This window comes from Herpailurus yagouaroundi, unplaced genomic scaffold (genome assembly GCF_014898765.1).
Source record: "Herpailurus yagouaroundi ecotype Mexico unplaced genomic scaffold, PumYag 190, whole genome shotgun sequence".
NCBI lineage: Eukaryota > Metazoa > Chordata > Mammalia > Carnivora > Felidae > Herpailurus > Herpailurus yagouaroundi.
The window spans coordinates 30,688,910-30,704,336 of record NW_024412421.1 but is presented as its reverse complement, the minus strand read 5'-3'; the positions used below and the strand labels follow the sequence as shown (position 1 = coordinate 30,704,336).

Genomic DNA, 15,427 nt, shown 5'->3' with positions numbered 1-15,427 from the left:
ATCCTGGCAGTGGTAATAAGTGCGTTGGAAGTTCCCTGCCATCCCCCCCTGCCACTTCCCCCTGTGGTAGAATATTGTCTCATACTGGCTGGGATCACGGGGAGTAAACGGTAATTAATGATTTGGTTGAGCTGTAAGAAACAGTTCAGGGTCTCAGATTGCTTATCTTTGAAAGAAAGGAGCCAGTGGGTGTGTGTGTGAGCATATAAGGTTTTAATGCCGTTCATGTGTTTGTTACTCATTCCAAGGGGAGGGAGTTGATGATTGTTTCCATCTGGAGGGACTGAACTTCAGGTAGTGCAGGGCAGGTAAGGTGGGCGTGGTGCGTCAGGAACAGCGCTGCTGAGACCTGGAGGCCCAGATGCGTGCTTTCAGCAGGTGTGAGGAGTTAGGGGTCAGCCGAGGAGGCTGGGAGAGGGTAAGGGGAAAAAGAAAGGATTTCCCCAGAGACTGTCGGAACCTGAGCAAGATCAAGTCCTAAATAACGTGGCCGTTGTTATCACCGGCACAGATTAGAATTCTGGTTCTGTTTGAGACTCTCCTGGGAAGAAGTGGAAAAGAGGGTCAGAGAACCTATACAGGGATGTAAGGAAGGAAATTCGGTCCTAGGAGACTGCAGATTCCAAGTATGATGGGAAATTTGGAGCCAGCTTTCCTCTGAGCTCCCGGTGGGTATTTTCGTCTTTCAGAAAAAGCAGGTTCATTTTGTGTACCTCTTTTACAGATGGGGAGACTGAGGCCCAGAGAAGTTGGGCAACTTGTGCGGGTCATGTGGATAGAAAATGGCAGGGCCAACGGTTTCCCCACACACATCAGACTATTCGGGATGATCCCGTTAATACTATTTGTTGTTGGTATTGGGTTAATTTTAAGTAGAAATGGCTGTCAAGGCACCCAGTGGCTTTGTGGATGGGACCAGAGGTGGAGGCAGACCCACTTGTGACTCTGTGACTCAGTCTTCCGGTAACTAGGAGGGAAGAAACCAAGCCCCCCACTCACAGTGTGGGCCTCGGTAGCCGTGTAGACACTGCACCCTTGCAACTCCCCAGGCTTCTCGAGCAGGACTGATCTGCACAGCCATCTCCCACACTTGGAAGGACTTATGCAAGTAGGTTGACTGTCTCTTCAGGCAGGAGTTGGTTATCCTTAGGGGGGTCGTATTCCGCAAGGTGAGGAACATTCTGTCTTTAGATACCACCAAGATTTGTATTCACAGGAGGATATGCAAGATTAAGTGACCTTTACTATGGAATGCAAAACTACTTACTTGTATATTCTCCACAACCACCCTGTGAGATAGGTGCTATTATTTCCCCCTTGCCTGGTGAGTCATCTGAGGCCCAGAGAAGTTTCATTTGCTCAAGAACACATAATAAAAGGCTTACCAGGGGATTTAAACCAGATAGTGTTGTTCCACAGCCTGTGTTCTTAAATACTATGCTAAGCTCATTTTGATGAGTGAGTGCCATCCATCATCTGCCCATTCATTTCTGAACTCATCTCTTTACCCACCTTTCACCCATCCAGCCAGTCATCTGTCCATTTATCTGTCCTTTTTGTCATCCACCCGTCCCATGTGTTCATCTCTCTGCCAGCTATCCATTTTTCCTTTCCTCCCTCCCTCCCTCCCTCCCTCCCTCCCTTCCTTCCTTCCTTCCTTCCATCCATCCCGTGATCCACCTATCTATACATTCATCCACTCAGCCATCCATTTTCACGCATCCACCCACCCGCCTATCCATCGTGTTGGCTCTGTCTAACATGGTTTTCTGCTTTGTCCTGGGGAAGGAGTGTTCTCCATATATTTTCTGAAGCTGGAGACCTCCGTGCCAGCACAAATCCCTTAGCTCCTAAGAAGTATCTGGGCTCACTCCTGATACTCCTAGGCTGGTGCTCTTGACAATGCTGCTCTTTCAAGGCAGTGCCAGCTTGCTTATTCCCTGTTCCCTCTGTAAACCTGCAGAGGGTTTCCCCCTCCAAAGACCTCCCAAAGTGCAAAGGTGCAGGCTCCTCCAGAAATACTCTGGACTTTCTGAAGCATTATCACAAATAAATACTCAACTAGTCCCGTTCCTCGATCCAAAGATTGGGAGTTGGATTAGTTTGGCATGGTTTTACTTTTTTAAACTGTTACAGAGTTTGTGTGATACATCTAAAAATTATGTAATGAATCTAAAACAGATGTTCACAGAGCATTTTGTAAGGAAAGGAGTTTTAATAGAAATAGGCCAATTTGATCGTAGATAAATCAATTAAGGAAACCATTTAAATTGTCTCTAAAGAAACAGTATTATGAAGAGGCAGCATGGCCTAGCTATTTGCATATTTATTAAGTGCAAAGCAATGAACGTCGCTTAATTATTTTGCATAGCCTCTGTTGTACATAAACCATTGGGAGACAGTCTTTTCAAAGTTATTTTTTCTTTTTATTATGTAAAATTTTAAACAGAAAAATTCAAACACGTAAACAGAAACAGTCATATAGCGAACCCCCCATGTATTTGATAGCCATCTTGAAATATGATCGACTATACGTGTATTGATTTCTCCCTTCTCGCTTTGTTTTTCTTTTCATGAGTTTCAAGGACATATTCCTCACTTATTAATTTCATGGGGTCAAAATCCCATGATTTTGGATGTAGTTTCATTTTTTTGAATGTGGTTGTTTTATTTTTTCACTGAAACTTAGCTTTTTTAGGGTAGAGCATTGGATATTTTCTGTCGGTTGTTTTTTTTTGTTTTGTTTTGTTTTTTTTTTTTTTAGTTTAAAGAATTTTACATCTAGGGTCAGGTTGACAGGGTAGTAAAGGACCCTCACATGCTCTTCCCCTGGATTGACCAGTTATTAGCATCAAGACTGGCCTTTTCCTAACCGTGTTCTTCCGGGAGATTACTTGAAGGCAGGGATTTTCATAACTTTGAAGGTGTGTGGACTGTTAGCACAGAGTTTTAGAGCCAGATGGATAGAGGTTCAGACCTCACCTCTGCCACCGCTTAGCCCTGCCTGGTAGACAGTTTACCAATCTGTAAATTGGTAAATTGGTAAATACTCAATCACTTCATCTATCAAACAGGAAACAGCAGTTACACCCATGGGGTTATGCAAGGCATATAATAGGCTCTCAGCTAGTGTTACCTATCACCTGGCCTACCAGCTGTACCCTCCATGTTGTGGGGAGGGGGGGTTGAGTTTTGTTGATGCAAGTCATTTTTGATCAGTATGGAAGATTTTTGTAGTGGAGAGAGCTGGTTTGGCCTGTGATTAAGAAAATAAGTCTGGGGTAAGAGTGGTTCAAATCCCAGCTCTGCCCTTACCAGCTTGGAACTTGGTTAAGTGACTTAATCTCCCTGAAGCCTTGTTTCCTTAAGTATAAAGTGGGGACAAGAACGAATCCGTACTGACTGCACTGGGTTGTTGTTGAGGGGAAAATGACATGGGAGCGTCCAAGCCCCGCATTTAGTCACGCCAATGAGTGTGACTAATCATTCCTATTATTATAAATAAGGATACATTAGCATAGTGCCTACCGTGTGAACGCTCAATAAATGTTGCTCGCTATAAGTAAGGGTGAAAAAGTCACACCGCACTGGTCTCCAAACGTCTGATTTTACTTCAGTGCAGTGAAAAGAATAAAGATCTTTAGTGAAAGCTCGTGCTGTGATTTCAGGCAAGAGTAAGCCTTGGAAGGACAGGCAGGTGCCACCAGCCAGGCATGGCCTCACACAGTTGTCATGGGAAACAGCCGAGTGCCTTTGGTTCCATTCAGTGGTGTCCTAAAATAAACCAGCCTTCTTGAACGCTCCTGGAAGTGTCAGCTTCCGAGGTTGAACGGCCTGTCCCCTGGCCCGTGTGTCTCTGTCCTCAGGGCTTTGTGCGGTTGTTGCCTGGGCCTGACTTCTTTCCTCCGCCCTTTTTTTCTCTCTCTTCCCTGACTCTCTTATCTCGTACCTCAGGTCGAAAGGATCGTAGACAAGAGGAAGAACAAGAAGGGAAAATGGGAGTATCTCATCCGGTGGAAAGGCTACGGCAGCACGGAGGACACGTGGGAGCCAGAGCACCATCTGTTGCACTGTGAGGAGTTTATCGACGAATTCAACGGGCTGCACGTGTCCAAGGACAAAAGGATCAAGTCAGGGAAGCAGGCCAGCGCCTCCAAGCTCCTGCGTGACGGCCGAGGCCCGTCGGTCGAGAAACTCTCCCACAGACCTTCAGAGTCCGGGAAGAGCAAAGGGACTTCCCATAAACGGAAGCGGATCAACCCCGCCCTGTCCAAGCCGAAGAAAGGGTATTCGGCCAAGCCCCCCGCAGGAGGTGACAGGGCCGCCAAGACGGTGTCTTACAGGACTACCCCCAGTGGTTTGCAAATAATGCCGCTGAAAAAGGCTCAGAATGGGATGGAGAATGGGGACGCCGGTTCCGAGAAGGACGAGAGGCACTTTGGAAACGGCTCCCATCAGCCTGGCTTGGATTTGAACGACGTCGGAGAGCAAGACCTGGCCGAGTGTGGTGTGAACCACGCGGCACCGGCAGAGAACGGGCTTGGTACGTGGCTTGTCTTTGTCTTGTGTTCGCTTCTGGCTGTGGGGGCCGGGCACTTTGCATGCAGCCTGGGGGAGTGCTTGAGACCCCGACTCTTAGCTAGGCGGTCATTCCCCTTCCGGCTCGCTCACCGAGAGTCGTGTGGACTTGGTCATAGGCCCACACTGGTTGCAGACACCTGTGCGTGTGTGAAGGCCAAGCCACAGACGCTCCCTTACTACTCGAACACACCCAAGGCCATGGTAACCCCTCGAGAGCCCCTGTTCTGGAGGGCAGCTCAAAGTCCTCACCCACCGGGACCTGAGACTCGTGTCCCCGGAGGGCTGGCCAGTGCCTCTCCGGGGTAGAACGCGCCTCCTAGAGGCTTTGCTTTCGAGCTCATTGAGCCCCCACCCCCCAAAGCCGTGTAGCCCAGAAAGGCGGGGTCTGCCCCTCTTCTCAGACCCAGTTTGGACTTGAACTTCTCCATGCCAGTTCTTCAGCTGGAGCCTCTGCCCCTCCTCTATCACTAGCGTGGGTGCTCCGGCCCCATGTCCAGGGTGGGTCTGAGAGCGCCCTGACCCCGTCCTATGCTAATTCTCTGGGTTTGCACCTTCTTACTCCACCCTGGAAGCAGCACAGCAAAGGCACAGAATTCCTCTCTCTTACCGAGTCCCCACAGGCAGAGTTAAGATAAGAGGAGGCAAAAGGTCATTAACGCTCCCAAGCCTGACGTTTCCTTAATGGTGAAGTTACTCCTTGACTGGGCCTTAGTGGCCTGCGGCCGCCAGGCCATCTGTACCTGTTTCGTGCACCCCCTCGTTTCTCGGGTATCCGTGTCCCTTGGTGGTGACATTTCCCTCTTGAGCTGCCAGAACCCTAAGCCTTGGCATAAGCGTGGACGACCCGTTCCCGACAGAGCAGGGACATCTGATGCCCTGGGTGGAGCTAGAGTGTGTGTGGGAGTAAGGTAAAGGATGCAGGTGGGATGGGCTGGCAGCGCTCCCAGGAGGGGGTGATGGAGCCGATGCCCGGCAGCGCGACGGTGATTTCAGAGTTCAGAGTGCTCAGGGCACGCCCCGCTGCAGAGAGAGCCCCGCGTCTTGAGGGAATCTTGCTGGGGAATCCGAGGCCTTTCTCCAGAGAGAGGGATTTCACCCAAACAGGATTTATTTAGCAGTGTCTGCCCCAGATTGACTCATGTTTCCGTCTGGGGATCCCTGATGCTGACATGACTCTGCCTGCTAACATATGTAAAAGCTGTTTGTTTTAAAAATTCATCTCTCGGGGAGGAGTGGGCTTGTGTAAATGAGGCCTGGCATAAACATCCGTGTCTGACGTTCCGCGACAGCTGCCGGCGGGAGAGGGATTCCCCGGCTCGGGGAGGGTGGCTGGCGGGCCGGTAGTCTGAGGCTCCTTGGGTGTGGGTGCAGGGGACCCGGGGGTGACTCCTGGGTCCCCGGCCGGCCGGCACGTTCCCTTGTCCTGCTTCCAATGTGGCCGCCTTGGGAGTGGGAGGAACAGCACGGGGGAGGAAGGCTCGTGGACTGTAGCCGCCAGACTGCAGGGGGAAGCGGGGAAGCCGGACGCGGAGAGAAGGGCAGATGGAGGTAGGCCTCTCCTTCCACACGACTTTCCGAAGTTGCCCTCCATCTATGGGCCTGGTCGGTGCCCTCTGGTTTACGATCTGCCGGTGGGACGTGGTACCCCCCCACCCCCCCAGCAGGGGGAAAGGCCAAGGATGAGCCTGCTGGGATGCAAGGTGGCCTTGTTAGATCCCGGCCTCGGCTCTACGATGCTTCTCTAGACCTTTCTCATCTCTGGTCTCTTACTGGCCTCATTTTTTTTTTTTCCTGACGTTGAATGTTCTCCACCTGGGCCCGTGCCTGGGTGGAGAGGAGGAGGCTACCTGCCTCTGTTGTGTTCTGTTTTGGGTGTTCTCAAAGGGCTCTTTCTCTTGATCACATTGCCTAGTGTTGGTGTCCTTGAGATTCCCCTGCAAGGTTAGGGCTGTGGCTCTCAAATGTTATGTGTGTAGATTACCCGGCCCCTTGTTAAAAATGAAGGTCCCATGGAGTCTGATTTACCAAGGGTGGGGTGGTTAGCCCAGAAGATGGGTTTTTAAATAAGCAGCCCCACGTGACTCTAAGGCATTTTGAAATGTGCTCTGTAAAATGGGGGTGGCCATTAAGGTTCACATCAGGTGTCAGTTTAAGTCAATTCAGTGTTTTTTCTTTTCTTGTTTTTTCTTGTTTTTTCTTGTCTTGTCTTGTCTTGTCTTGTCTTTTTTTAGCACTTCCTAAGAGTTAGCCACCATGCTAGGCATTTGGAGTAGCACAATAAAACGATAGGGACTTCTGCCTCCAAAACCTGCAGTTTAGGGACACCTGGGTGGCTCAGTTGGTTAAGTGTCTGACTGTTGACATTGGTTCAGGTCAAGATCTCATGGTTCGTGAGTTCGAGTCCTCTGTGCTGACAGCATGGAGCCTCTCTCTCCCTGTCTGCCCCTCCCCTGCTATCCCTTGCTCTCTCAAAATAAATAACTAAACTTAAAAAAAAAAAGTATCTGAAACTTAGTTTGCTCTCTAGTTAAGTTGAGAGTGAATGGTTCCATGTCAGTGTTGAGAAGGTTCCTGAGGCTGGCTCATTGGAAGAGGTAATGTGTATTTTATTTTAAAAAAAATTGTTTTTTTTAACATTTATTTATTTTTGAGAGAGAGACCGAGTATGAGCGGGGGAGGGGCAGAGAGAAAAGGAAACACAGAATCTGAAGCAGGCTGCAGGCTCTGAGCAAGCTGTCAGCACAGAGCCTGATGCGGGGCTCAAACCCACAAACTGTAAGATCATGACCTGAGCTGAAGTCGGATGCTCAACTGACTGAGCCACCCAGGTGCCCAGTAACATGTATTTTATACACATGATATATCTTTGCCATGCCCACTTTCACATTTTCTGTGGTCATTGGGCTGATAAGTTCTCCAAACACGGTCAGCCTTTAACATTCTAGTTAGAACTAGCTTACTGTGTAGGTCTTGGGGAAATTGGGGAAAGGAAAAGACTGGGAATCCTTGCCAAAGAGAGAAAGCAGTTTGGGGCTCTTAGATAAGACTCAAGACAGAGGGGCTTTGTGCTTCCAGAACTTGTCAGCAAGGGGCCAGAGGTGTAGTCAAGCAAAACATGGCTCCACTTAGGTTTTCGACCAGAGAAAAGTCTCGATGAAGGCAGTGTCCCTGCCCATGTGGAATCCTGAGCGTCAGCCCTCTCCCTACCTCCACCAAAGGATCCAGCTCCTTGTGGCACAAGGTGAGCCCGGGGGGTTTGTAGCCCCATGGAGGGCTCATCTTTGCCTGGCAGAAGGCGATGGGGAGATCCTGGCTTCGCTTTCCCGGCATTTGTTTTGGGGGCGGGCTTACTTTTTTTATGATTTCAACTTCTCGTTGGTGAATTAAGGTTCTGCATACAGAAAAGCAACTTATATAACACGTTACTCATTTACTGCTGACTTCCCTGATCTGTGCTGTGGGAACAAATGCTAAATTGGGGCTCTGGCGGGGGGGTGTTTTGGTTTCAGACTGCATTTTCCCCAGCAGTGTTTGTATGCGGCCACTCAGTACTGCTTTGATTCTCACTCCTCTGGTAATGACAAATGGCTCTGTGGTCCAGAACCATCTGCCTCGGTAGCCCTTGGGGAGCTTGTTAAAAAGTGGGCTCCACCCCAAATCGAATGAATCCAGATCTCAGGGGCAGGGTGTGGGTTATGCATGTTCAATGCTGAATTTCAACTATACAGTAGTTCCAGGGGAGGCATTTCGTTGTCGCCAACGAACGGTTCCTGGATCCATTTGCTGGTAGAGCCCAAGTTACGCCTCGGATTTTAAGCTTGTTAAGTGGGAATGTGAACTGGTCCTTCAACAGTTTAAAACATGACATAACTTCTTGCTGCGGATGCACTTTAGTCCCGAGCATCTCTCTCTCCTTCTCCCTCTCCTTCTCACTTAAAAAAAAAAAAAAAATTTTTTTTTTTTTCTAAAATGCACCGGTTTTATCTGTACGGAAAAGCTGTTGACTTAGTTAGCTTCTCCTGTGGTCTGGTCCAGGAGAACTGGTGAGCACGCTCTAGTCTGAACAGATCAAAGCATCAGTGCTTTACTGACTCAGATGAGCCTCTATCCTGTGGCAACCCCCTAACCAGGAGCCAGCGTTCTGCTCAGAGCCCTAGCGCTGCCCACAGACGCCCAGCGTTTTCCAAGTGTCCGTGAAGCCAGTGCACTTCTACTGTTGATGCATTCGCATTTCTTTGAATTTTGAGAATCCTTCTCCTCATGTCCTGATGTCTGTTGTCTGTCGCTTGGGCACTGCATCTCAGACATGGCTTGATCAGAATTGTTCTGATCGTTGAGTGAGCCGTCCCACACAAACGGGCAACATTTGTCGTTTTCTCTCCATTGACCTTTTAAAATGATCTCAGCTTTCACTCCTGTAACGTTTGTGTATCTCTTTCCTACTCCCCTTCCAACATGATTATCCTTTTCCTCTATTGATCACAGGGGAATAGCCATCCTTTAAAAGCCCCTCAGAACCCAGCAAGAGCCTGGGTAGTTCCCTGTGGCTTTTAAAAACTTAGGGTTCTCATTCATGGAGCCGGCATCAGAATCCCCTGAGAAGTGTGTTAAACACAAGAGTGTGGGGGCGCCTGGGTGGCTCAGTCAGTTCAGTGTCCAGCTTCAGCTCAGGTCATGATCTCGCTGCTCATGGGTTCGAGCCCCATGGGGGTTCTGTGCTGACAGCTGGAGCCTGGAGCCTACTTTGGATTCTGTGTCTCCCTCTCTCTCCCCACCCCTGCTCCCCTGCCCCTGCCCAACCCTGCTCACGCTCTGTCTCTCTCAAAAATAAATAAACATAAAAAAAATTAAAAAAAAGACCCACAAGATTGTTATGCCAACCTCCAGAGTGTCTGATTCAGTACATATGGAGTCCAGCCCGAGAGTCTGCATTTCTAGAAAGTTCCCGAATGCCACTGCTGGTCCAGGGATCCCACCTGCAGAACCATGGCTCTAGACTAGTAAGCGCCAAGAGGGTTGAGATGAGAATGACAGACGGTGGTTGTAAGTGCCAGTTGGTGGTTCTGGAAGGAGTGGAAGTACTTTTGCTCTGGACCTGGAGTTGGCATTCTCGAGAATTGTTAAGTTGAAAGTTTGTGAAGTGAAAGGTTATTCAGTTGAATGTTTTAAGGCTATGGGGACTCCCTTACGATGCGGCCTTGGGGTTTACAAAGTATTTTGTGTGATCCTCATAGGGTCTTTAGGGGTCACTCTTGTTATTCTACCCATTTTACAGAGGAGGAGACTACGGATACATGTGCCCAGGTTTGGGACTAGGAGAGGAATCCAGGCAGTTCGACTCCAGAGCCGGCCTCTGCATCCCTGCCCTGCTAGCTTGCCGGCAGGATAAGGCAGTCCCTAAACCCTGATCCCTGGCAAACACATGCCCCAATTTGGGGGGCGGGGGCCGCTTCATGGATTTGCCCTTGTTGCTTATTACGGGAAGGATATAATCAATCCTTCCAAGCCTCAGAGAGTGGGACTAACACTGTGCCTGCCATTCAGTTTGGAACCCTGGATAAAATGGTCAGTCTCCTAAAAAAAAAAAAAAAAAATACAGCTTAATGGAATGGACTTAGGGACGACCAGAAAACCTGCACAGATCGCTAACTATTAAAGAAATTATTAACTCCATCATCACCCAGCTCATAGAAAACAGGAAGAAGGCACACAAGGCCCAGATGGTTTCACGGGCAAGCCTACCAGATATTCTAGAAGAGATAGTCCCTCTCTTCCCCAAACGATTGCGCGGAACAGAAACAAAGGAGATACACTCCAGCTCCTTCGACGAGGCCAGTGTAACCTGGATTTCCAAACCAGACAAGGAGGGAAGAGCAAGGAACATTATAGGTGAGTTCTACCTAAGGGTATAGCGCTAAAAGACCCAGATACTTCCTCAAAATTGTGACCTCCACAAGCTTCTCACGTTGTGCCCTGAACTTGACCCCAGTTCGTGACCTTTGAATCACTACTGCTTCTTGAGGTTCCCAGCTTGTCTCTGGAAGCGGCCGAGGGTCAGCTGGCTGCGAGTGTCAGGGTCAGCGGCTCCCTGCCGTGGAGTGAATCACATCAGCGGTGTCGTTGACGCAGGTGTGTGTTTCCCCGGGGCCCAGCTGTTTAACACACTTCAAACACACACGCTCCCAGGCCAGCAGACTTGGACCAACCTTTTTGTTCCTCAAAAGTGGGTCCTCTTCCAAACCAGTAATGACAGCAACAGCCTAGGGGGTGTATCTGGTTTGTCTTTCAAAGTGTAGCACGTAAGTGACTCTGTGCTGATGGATGAACTTTTAAAAGTCTCTTCGGTGCTAACATGAAGACCTTCCAGCTTGGCCACTGCCTTGGAGTGCAGACTGCCAGATGGTGGTGGAAAATCTGACTATCACCTGACCCGTGGCAAATCCGAGGGGGAGATCAACATTGTGGTTTGCTCCCCGCTCCTGGATTTGCTTTTTGGCGTCCATTGAGGCTGATGTCAAGATCCGGAATCGACTCATCACTTTCCTTGTCAGCTCAGATATTGTTTTCCTCTCTCAGCTACTTGAAAACAAGTCTCGGGAACCATTTCCAAGTTGCCATTCATCATGGTGAGCCCAAGCACGTGGGGTGAGGAGTGGAAGTGCCCCCCTCCTCCCCCACTGCGTGCAAGCAGTAAGGGTGTGTGTTGTCTGCAGAGGGCCTCAAAACAGTAATGAAAGTTGCCTTGCCACCTTTGGTGCAAAGCTACTCCTCCCCGTCAGGGTGGACCCCCGGGCCCCTGGCTCACCCCACACCCCCACCTCTTATACAAAAGGTCAGCCGTCTTTAATGATTATGATAGTGGTGGTGCTGAGCACCTTTTTTGTGTTCAGCACACTGGATAGCATTTAACCCCCGCTGCGTTTCTCTGAGTTAGCAACTTAATAACACAGCAACACAGCAAGGTTTGCTATGATTGGCCTTGCCTCTGGGTGGGGAAACTGAGGCTCAAAGAGGTTGAGACATAGAGGACCAAGGGGAGGAGTTGGGGTGTGGTGCCGGGATTCACTGATACTGAAGCTCTCAGTGGTCTGTGATCAGTTTTTGTCGTTGTTGTTGTTTTTTAAATTTTTTTAATGATTAGTTTTGAAGGAGACACAGAATGTGAGTGGGGGGGGGGGTGGGGAGAGAGAGAGAAAGAGAGAGAGAGAGAGAGAGAGAGAGAGACAGAATCTGAAGCAGGCTCCAGGCTCTGAGCTGTCAGCACAGATTGGATGCGGGGCTTGAACTCACAAGCCATGAGATCATGACTTGGGTTGAAGTTAGACGCTTAACTGACTGAGCCACCCAGGCGCCCCTGTGATCAGTGTTAAGAAGGGAAAAAAAGGCACTGTAGTGATTGAAGTTCAAACCAGCAAATGTTTCCCTGTGTCCTAGGGCATGATTCTGGCCAGCACCCCTGGGGCCTTCCTTTGAGACATCTTTAGTGGTTCCAAAGATGTTGGCCTGGTGTTCCAGGGAGGTAGAATGACTAGGAGTGAGTGGTTTCCCTCTGGACCTCAGATGAAAAGACACGAACACACACACACACACACACACACACACGCACGAATCCCAGGCCTCACGGAGAAGGTGACATCCAAGCAGAGACTGGAAATGGGGAGAACATCTTGTTTTAACTTAAAAATCCAAAATCCATCTGTGTCAGGCATTTGGAGAGCTGCTTCCCCCTTTAGGTGCCCGGAGTTTTCTAAGTGTCCACATAAGCTGTCCTCTCCCTGGTGGACGTTTAAGTGGCCTCCAGCGATACCCCTGGCTATAGCCAGTGTTTGTCATGTTTTTCCAAACTCTGTTGTTGTGATTTCAGTTAACAAACGAGGGTGAGCGTCTTCTCATGTTCTTTCCCTGGGGATGGCCAAGCGAGGTCTTGCCGCTGACACTCTGTGTGGTGGGTGGACAAGGGTGTTGGTCCACGTCGCCCCTGGCCAATGGCTCAGCCTCTCTGGGTCATGTTCTTCATTCATAAACTTCATTCATACAGATATAATCCTACCTCGTGGGACTGGGGTACAACATCGGTGAATTCATTACTCATAGCACACCCTTAGAATATGACCTGCCATGGGGTAGACATTTGGTAAATATTAGCTGTTGGTATTTCAATGCTTCCCCAGTTTTCTCACTGTATTTTCCCACTTGCGTTTTAGAATAGTTTATATCTTGTGAGTATTTTTTTCCCTAAAGTTTTATTTATTTATTTTAAGAGAGCGAGCAGGAGGGTCATCTGAGAGGTTAAGCGTCGACTTTGGCTCAGGTCATGATCTCACTGTTCGTAGGTTCGAGCCCCGCATCAGGCTCTGTGCTGACAGCTCCGAGCCTGGAACCTGCTTCGGATTCTGTATGTACCTCTCTCCCTCTGCCCCTCCCCCACACCATCTCTCTCCCTCTCCCTCTCTCTCTCTGTCTCTCAAAAATAAATAAACATTAAAAAAATTTTAAGAGAAAGACAGGTGCACATACCTGAGAGAGTGTGCACGAGTGGGGAGAGGCAGAGAGAGAGGATCCCAAGCAGGCTCCGTGCTGACTGATGTGGGACTCGAGCCCATGAACCGTGGGATCATGACCCGAGCCAAAATCAAGAGTTAGATGCTTAATCGACTGAGCCACCCAGGCACCCCATTAATCCTTTCTTATATATGTTAACTCAACCAGCGCTCATTGGGTGACTACCATGTACCAAAAAGCGTTTAGACAGGTAATTTCAGTGCCTTATACCACGAAGAGATATGCCGGTGATATTGAGGCAGCTGTGGGCAGGGATGCCTAAGCCAAGTTGGGAGTGGAGTTAGGAGACAGGGCTTCTTGGAGGAGGTGACGCACAAGCGGAGTCTGATAGAATGAGCCAGAAAAAAAGGCAGGGATGGTGGGGGTGATGACAGTAGGCACAGGGACATAGAGCCAGGGATCCACATGTGGGTGCCGGGAGCCACATCGCAAGGAAGGTAGCAGTCCAGCTACTTCTGGACCAGCCCGCAGAGGAGGCTGAAGCTCCAGGGAATTCTCTGCGCAGTCGGGGTTGGCTAAAGACCCAGACAGGCGGGGCCTGCAGGAGGGAGGTGTTTTGGGCTCTTTCGGGAAGGGGCTGAGGAAGTCCTTCCCACAGCCCACGCTGTGGCTCAAAGCCTGCCCGGTCCGGCCTGCCTTGCACCGTATTCACGCCTGTCTCCCTGTGCTCCACATCCATGTTCCCGTCCTGCCAGCCCTTGTGTGGGTGGTCGACCTCTCCTCCTCCTTCGGGCCTCACCCAAGAGGCGATTCCCCAAGTAAACCCTCCCGGACTCCCAGTGTAGACAGCTTTCAGTTAGTGCACGCAGAACAGTGTCTCTTCAGTGACAGCCCTTACCTCTGTGTCATGATCCCGGCCTGATTAGGTGGATAATCTCCGCCCCCCTCACTCCAGGAGATCCTGAGCTCCACGAGGGCAGGGCTGCCCTCTGTCTTGCTCACAGTTGTGTCTCTGGCACCTCACAATGCTGGGCACCTAGTAGGTGCTTAAGAAATATCTGCCGAACGAGGGAGTGGATGCATGAATGGACCGAAGAGAGAAAGCAAGAGTCCCTCACTGCTGTGAGGTGTGGGTCCTGGCCCAGGTCCACACCCCTCAGCCCATTCACTCATGTCAGCGTCTCCCGCCCACCTCGGGCTGTCCTGTGTGCTCACACTGGGCTCCCTGCTTCTGGGGACGTGTCACAGAGAGCTCATGTTTTGTCAGGGTCTGTAGCCACGAAAGATGTCTCTCTTTCCTTATCTGTCTGACAGTTGTTTTCACCATCTGCTGTGAGCGCCCTACTTGCTACGCTCCTTCTCCCTTAACAGTCACGCTGTCTCACAGGCTCTTAATTAAATGCCTGGGCTTTTCCCCCAACCCTCCACCCCGCCCCCCCCCCCCCCCCGGGGTCTGGGGATCCATTTCAGTAGAGTGCATTTCATCTGGGTTGCATTTTCTGTGTTTTGTATTGACCTTTGCCGTGGAAGAGAAAACGCAGTGGGCTTCTGAGTAGAAATCCCAGTTGCAGAAAGCGTTAGATTTCTCCTTTAAACTTGCTGCAAACTCTGGAGGCAGCATGGCCAGGAAGACACGGGAAGGGTGAGGATGGGCTTTGGAGACAGAGGATCTGTTAGTCAAGTACAAAGTCTGCCTCTTGGGGAGCCGGTGACTCTAGGCGAATCTTGCCAGCTTGGGAGCCTTGATTTTCACCTCTGTGCTCTGGGAATCACAGTACGTACCACAGAGGATGAAATGGCAGGGTCTGGCTCCTGGTCAATGCTCAGTGAATGCCGACCTCTCTTCTTCCCCTTTGGTAGATGGTGGTGCTTCTGGGGCATGCTTTTGGCCCTACCGCCAGATGCCCTGCAGCTTTTTCATGGATGCTAGGATATTCATCTTCGTTCTGTGTGTAAACCAATAAGGCGAGTTCAGGAGGCTCCACTTCTGGGCAGGAGGATGACCAGCTTCGTCACTTCCATCCCTGATGGAAGTCAAAGAGTCTTGAGTCTTCTCCCGCCATCTTGGTGACACTGGTACTGGGTAGGAGGCTCCTGTCTCTAGGTGTGTGTTTTCTTCTATAATATAGAGATATGGTGGGGTTTTATTTTCTTTTTTTGTCTTTTCCCACCTTTGGCCTCTTTCTTGCTTGATTCCCTCCTACTTCTCCACCCTGGTGGAGAGTGAACTTGTGCTGCGTTCCTGGAGTTTATTATTTTTTTTTTTAAGTTTTTTTTTTTTTCAACGTTTATTTATCTTTGGGACAGAGAGAGACAGAGCATGAACGGGAGAGGGTCAGAGAGA

The 15,427-nt window shown here is 49.8% G+C and overlaps 1 protein-coding gene across 1 annotated transcript in view; it reads left to right on the top strand.

The window, feature by feature from the left end:
• Positions 1-3,939: 3,939 nt before the first annotated feature.
• CDYL2 (chromodomain Y like 2) overlaps positions 3,940-15,427 on the top strand; it is a gene marked incomplete at its 5' end in the record, with an annotated part of 55,525 nt that continues 44,037 nt past the window's right edge. Inside the window, one exon of the mRNA XM_040443413.1 lies at positions 3,940-4,543. Within this exon, the coding sequence (XP_040299347.1) occupies positions 3,940-4,543 (604 nt within the window). The remainder of the gene's footprint in view (positions 4,544-15,427) is intronic.